This window comes from Meleagris gallopavo, chromosome 1 (assembly GCF_000146605.3).
Source record: "Meleagris gallopavo isolate NT-WF06-2002-E0010 breed Aviagen turkey brand Nicholas breeding stock chromosome 1, Turkey_5.1, whole genome shotgun sequence".
Taxonomy (NCBI): Eukaryota; Metazoa; Chordata; class Aves; order Galliformes; family Phasianidae; genus Meleagris; species Meleagris gallopavo.
The window spans coordinates 166,608,967-166,615,659 of record NC_015011.2 but is presented as its reverse complement, the minus strand read 5'-3'; the positions used below and the strand labels follow the sequence as shown (position 1 = coordinate 166,615,659).

The following is a 6,693-nucleotide window of genomic DNA, read 5'->3' as shown; positions in this document are numbered from 1 at the left end:
GGGGAAACACAAACTTCAGAGTGTAATTCCATAGAATGCCCTGGGTTGCAAAGGAGCACAGTGCTCACCCAGCTCCAACCCCCTGCTGTGTGCAGGTCACCAACCAGCAGCCCAGGCTGCCCAGAGCCACATCCAGCCTGGCCTTGAATGCCTGCAGGGATGGGGCATCCACAGCCTCCTTGGGCAACCTGCTCATTTTAAGGGATTAGCTTTTCACTTCTTATTAAATGGGGAAGGAAATGTGAACTTTTGTGGCAAAGGACCCCTTGGTGCCATCTCTCTTTTCTTAACTGAGACACTGTGAAACGGATTTGAGAGTGCAAAAATAAGAGAGAACACTTTGCATCCTACAGAGTCAATGAGTGTGGGATCTGCACAAAAAACACCACTCCTTTTCCCTCATTTTGGTGGAATTTGACCAAAACCCAGCTTTCCTGCCCTGTGATAACCACAGGCGGTGCTCATGGTACCGTTTGAGGCTGGAGGAGAGCTGCCACACGTCATCAGGGTCCATCCCAGCTGGGTCCTTCCTGTGAGCCACCAGGAAGATGCTCTTCTCTTTGTAGGAGGTATAGATGGTCAGGATTCCCATCATCACAAAATACGTTCGACCAAGTTAAGGAAATTCAGGTGTTGTGCCCGTTTGCGTTGTCAAACCAACCTGGCAGCCCACACACAAATCCCACTGCCATCCCATTAGGAACATCACTCTAAGCAGGTTCTGGTATTGCAGAGTTCACTCTTCAAAATGAGTTGGCTTTTAGAAAAGTCAACCAGAGCACCCAGAAGAGCCTGGATCCTCACACACAGACTCACATGACGACCAGAGCACTGTGTCACATGAATCAGAGTAGGCTCTCAGCTGATTTCCAGGCAGAGAAATTCCCACAGGGCCGACCATGGGAAGACACAGAAGGGCTTTGTTGTTCGTTATGGGAAAACCAAACCCCCACGGTCTTAAAAAGAGACCATATGTAAAGGATATGAGACGACACAGAAGGCGAGGACAGGTTTGGATTCAGGGAAAGGGTGCAGGTAATCCCAGATCAAAGCGACGATGGCGAAGAGACACGAGATGGTGCAGATGATGAGGCGCCCATCGATCAGGCGGAAGTTTTCCACATATTTGTACTTCTCCAGGAGGACCTGTGGGAGGAGAGCAGAGATGGGTTCATTCTGCTTTCAAAGAATCATAGAATGCTTTGGGATGGAAGGGACCTCAAGGATCACGAAGCTCCAACCCCCCACCACAGGCAGGGCCACCAACCTCCACATCTCACAGCAGCCCAGGCTGCCCAGGGCCCCATCCAACCTGGCCTTGAACACCTCCAGGGATGGACGGGGATCCACAGCCTCTCTGGGCAGCTGTTCCAGCACCTCACCACTCTCTGAGTAAAGAACTTCCCCCTGACATCCAACCTCCATCTGCCCTCCCTCACCTTCCAACCATTCCCCTTGTCCTGCTGTTATCTCCCCTTTCCAAGAGCTGACTCCCCTCCTGTCTGCAGGCTCCCTTTAGGTACTGAAGGCTGCACTGAGGTCACTCCACAACTTCTCTTCTCCATGCTGAACAAGCCCAACTCCCTCAGCCTGTCTTTGTAGGGAGGTGCTGCAGCCCCTGATCATCTTTGTGGCTCCTCTGGACCCTCTCCAACAGCTCCCTGTCTTTCTTGTCCTGGGGGCTCCAGCCCTGGACGCAGTGCTGCAGATGGGGCCTCACAAGAGCAGAGCAGAGCAGAGGGGGACAATCCCCTCCCTGTCCCTGCTGGCCACCCCTCTTCTGATGGAGCCCAGGATCCCATTTGCTTTCTGAGCTGCAGGAGCACACTGCTGGCTCATGTTCAGTTTTTCATTCACTAGGACCCCCCACATCATCCTTCTCAAGAGCTCAGAGGGTCGATGAAGCAGCACTGTCACCACACACCTTTTTGGCAGAGTCATCCAAAGAATTTTTCACAGCTGAGCCATCCCATTTGTCAATCTTCACTGGTTTGTCATCGATCTTCCACTGCAATGGAGAGCAAAATGTGAGAGATTAGGGATGGGTTAACAGTTCCTTTTAACACACTTGTTGCTGTCAGGAACGCAAAGATTAGGAGAGAAACCCCAATACCTACAGAGCTGTGTGAGAGGGAGCTGTGTTGCACCACAGCCACTCCAGCACTAAAGCTTCGCTGCCAAAGAACAGCTCTGCAGATTTCAACTCTGCCATCAGTGAAGGGAAAAACTGAGAAAATTTTTTACATTGGTTTTCTTCTGCTTTTGATCCTGGTAGCTGCAGCGTGGCCCTCCTCGTGGCCTCTGAGGGTACTCACGGTTTGTGGGAAGAAAGTTACACACAGATCCTCAGGGGGCTGATAACGGGAGGAAGAACTCAAAACACCGTTACCAACATGGTCGTAAGAGACCCACACAAGGCATGGCAAAGAAGTGTCAGGCAGACCAAACTCTGCTACAAACCAAGCGACTCGGCAGCTCTTCTGTGCTCAGATCTCCCTCAGACCCATCTGCAGAAGGAGATCCTTCACAATAATGAATCCCAGATAGCACAGCTTAAAGGCATTAACTTCCCTTTGACTGACAGTGTTTGCGGTGGCAGTTCTTGGGTACCCGAGCCCTTTCAAAGCAGCACATTGTATCAAAGTCATTTGAGCAACTTGAGTGACTCCCCTCTGTTACATTCCAACTCCAGAGCCCTCCACTTGCATTTACAACACATCTGTCAGAAGAGCTCCTTTCCTTCCCTGGAAGGAGGATGTAAAACCTGAACTACTACGCACACATTGGAGAAGTCATGATTACCTTTCAGGATCCATAGGTATGAATTAGGAGCAAGAAGTAAATGTGAAAGAAATGGAATTAACAATTCTTTCAATTATTTATGTTTCTTTACAAAAGCATCCATGGCAGATTTATTCCCAGCCCTTCAGATTCCCACAAACAACACTATCAGGAGTAGAGAATGGGAAAGAATTACCTATTTTTTAAGGGGAATGGTCTTAAAGTGAGACAGTGGAGGTTTGGGTCAGATATGAGGAGGAAGTTTTTCATGCAGAGGGTGGTGAGGCAGTGGAACAGGTTGCCCAAGGAGGCTGTGGATGCCTCATCCCTGCAGGCATTCAAGGCCAGGCTGGATGTGGCTCTGGGCAGCCTGGGCTGCTGGTTGGCGACCTGCACACAGCAGGGGGTTGGAGCTGGATGAGCACTGTGCTCCTTTGCAACCCAGGCCATTCTGTGATTCTATGATAAAACACCTGACACAGCAATGCTCCCTGCTCAAAGCACGCTGCGGGTGGAGCAGTCCCTTGGTCAACATGCTCCAGAGAGGACAAAGAAGGAGCTGTGTTTATTCCTTTACACACGTCTACAATTTTTCACTGGGAAAAGGTGCTCCGAGACTCGAGGCACAGCTGGGTAGATGCACAGCAGGCAGTGCTACCACCCTGAGCCTTCCAGCTCTGATGGGATCCCAGGTGTGATCAGTCCCACACATCCCTTTTGGCTGTCACCTAATCTGCTCTTACCTCAGGGACGTTTGTCACAGCTGGGAGCCTCTGCTCATCCATCTCACTGCCAAAACTCAAGTTTTTAGTCCAGCTGCTTATGTCCTAAAACCAAGAGCTTCCTAGATAGGCTTGAAGATGGAATAGTTGGAAAACGCCAGTGAGAAAAGACTGAGGAATCAAAATAACAACTGAAACCAAACATAGGCTTATCGCTGAAAGCCTCAGGATTTTAAAGCTACTCTGTGGTCACTGTCCCCACAGGCACCAGACTGCAGACATGTCACTTACTGAAGGAATCTGCACAGGGGAACAGATGTACGGCCAGCCTTACCCAGGCAGTGTGAGAATCGCTTTCTGGATTCTTGCTCTCCATCCTGAATCCCCCAGGGTGGGTCAGGCCAGAGAGGACCTTGCAATGGGGACATATCTGCACCATGGGACTCAGCCAGGGAGGAGCTTCAGTCTCCCCTTCACCTCTGCCCCTCTGAGGTTCCTCCTCCCAGCACCACACAGCACTGCACTGCAGCTCCTCTTTCAATTCTCTGACCTGTGGGGGCAAAGAGCCAGGGAGGGGCACTCACACAAATCCACAACCATTTCGAGATCATTTTCAGTTCAGCTGCAGCTCAACTTCTTTCTTTCAAAACCAAGTGACAGAAGCCTCCTCTTCCCCTTACCAGGGGATAACAACCAGGGGAACACACATGCAGTGCCCTACAGTCAGGCACACCTCAGAAGTGGATTAGTACTTGAAAACACACTCGTGTAAGAACAAGGCTTCAATGTGTGGGAGAGTCATAAAAGCTCAGGACACACACAAGGACCTGGCTGCCATACCTGAGCAACACTGCTACCTGCAGCTGGGTGACTGCAGGGAAGCATTCTGCTCTTAGCTCCAAAAAAAAGGAGCAGCAATACACAAACTTTGTCTTACCCCAGCCAACCCCAGCTCCAAGCACTCCATCCCTCACCATGTGTGAAGTCACCTTCACCTACAGCTGCAAGCTCCCTCCCTGGCAACAGGCACAGAAAAATCCTATGGGAGGTGTCAAGCCATTCACATCTCAGAGACACAGCACAAACTTCATTTTCCCCCTGCCTTATTCCTCCTGTTCTGCTGTCAGCTTCGTTTACGTAGCACCCAAACGTAGCTTGCAACAGCTTCTGGGCAGCCTGTCTCTCCAAATACTGCTCTGAAGTTGCTGAATGAAGGCATGCTGTGAGTACTGAAAACATAAGTCATAAAGAAAGATTTGTTTCAACTGTGAATATGTGAATGCTGGTGTAGGCTCTTTAAATCAGGACACTGAGATGCAGTCCAGGGAAGTAGGTTGAGCCCCAGCAGACTGAGGGCACTCTGAGCCCTCCAAGGCACACAGCCCTGGTTCTATGGGTCATAGAATGAATCAAAGAATGAGTCAAAGAAATGGGTTGAAAAGGACCACAATGATCATCCAGTTTCAATCCCCCTGCTATGTGCAAGGTCGCCAACCAGCAGACCAGGCTGCCTAGGGTCAGGAGGAACTGCCTGGTTGTCATCAGTGCTGAAAGAATATGAAAAAGACAACAAAAAATGGGATAGTCAACACCCCAGTCTCCCTGAACTCACCCTGATTCAGCTCACTGGTGAAGTACAAACACAAATGTAAAACGAGCAGCCCTTTTATGGGATTTCAAAGCCTCGGTCCCATGCCACTGCTGTCTTGCTTGAGAAAAACTTGAGCAATTTAGGGACTAAGAACATGATTTACCAGATAACACTTCTGCAATACAGAAATTATCAGATTTAAGTCATCAGGAAGCAGGAAACAAAGGCACGTGGATCAGCACAAAGGAGAGGGAGGAAAGAAAACTGTCTTGTGTGTGTTTTGTGCAGCTCTGTTGAAGCTCCTCCTGCACTACGATGTACTTCCCTTAGCAACTGCTTCACTTCCTTTTGAAACAACCACAGCAGAAGACACAGAACACCTTGAGAGGGTGGTATTTCTTAGAGCTCTTGAAGCGTAACCACAAAGTGCTCTGACATCAGAGCTGAAGGCTGCACACAAAGTACTTCAGTAGCATCTTCCACTAACAGAATTCACTCAGTGGCTGACGCCGTGTTGAAGAATTCACACCAAATCTCACACACAGCACGGGGAACTTCATCTCAAAACAAATACACAAGAACTGTGCTTGTAAATACGCGTACATCAACAGAAAAAGAGCCAAACTGTTCTCAACTGCAGCCATCCCCGCTTTGAAGTTTACTGAAGGAAGCACAGCACTCTGAAGGTACACCCTCCTTCCCCCTGAGACGGAGGCATCAGTTTCTATCATCTTGTGAACAAAACGCCTCCAGGCCTTTTGTTTTTGTGACAGAGGAGCATCAGCACTCATCAAACACAAGGATTGAGCTGCGACACAAACACCTGTCTGCTTGGAACTGAGCTGAGATCAAAGCTGATACACGAGAAAGGTTAAAAAATATAAATCACAGAACATTTGGGTTGGAAGGGATCTTAGAGCTCAGCCAGTTTCAATTCCTCCATGGGCAGGGAAGCCTCCCACTGCCCAATGCCCACAGCACCATCTACCACTTTGGGCACTGCCAGGTTTGGACAGCCACAGCTCTGGACTGCAGTGCTGGAGCCTCCCCACCCTGGTGGTGAAAAATTTCTTCTTCATCTAATCTAAATCCAGCTTCTTTTAGCTTAACGCCACACAGCTGATAAAGAACCCACCCCAGCTCTCTCGCAACCCCTTTAGGTGCCGTAAGCTCTCTGCAGAGCCTTCTTTTCCACAGGCTGAACACCCCCAGCTCTCAGCCTGGCTCCATAACTTAGGAAAGACCTCTCAGATCCCCAAGCCACCCCCACGAGACACCCCCAGGGGCAGTGAAACCCCACTCCCTGGGCAGCTGCGCGGGTGCTTTACCACTCCTTCAGATAAAAGCTTTCCTGACCCACCGCAGAGCCACCTGAGGCCGTCAGCTCCCGTCCAACCCAACCAACACCCCCCAACCGAGACCCTTCCCCACCTTTCCCAGAGCCCCGCGCAGACACTGTAACATCAAATCCAGGTCTTCTCAGAGCCCTCCCATCCCCAGGACGAACACTCCCAGCTCTTACTCCGGCTCTCCCACAGACCCTTCAGCCCCTCACACAGCCCTCAGCACTCAGCCCGCCCGCCGCCTCCCGCTCCCCAT

General features: G+C 50.4%; 1 protein-coding gene across 1 annotated transcript; it reads right to left on the bottom strand.

Annotated features, from left to right (window-relative positions):
• Window positions 1–340: 340 nt before the first annotated feature.
• On the bottom strand, window positions 341–2,035 carry SPCS2 (signal peptidase complex subunit 2; the record flags this gene model as incomplete). The annotated part of the gene is made up of 3 exons (XM_019612066.1): window positions 341–605; window positions 986–1,146; window positions 1,925–2,035. Coding segments are annotated over 3 exons (522 nt in total), but the record flags the coding sequence as incomplete, so codon positions are not given.
• Window positions 2,036–6,693: the final 4,658 nt, after the last annotated feature.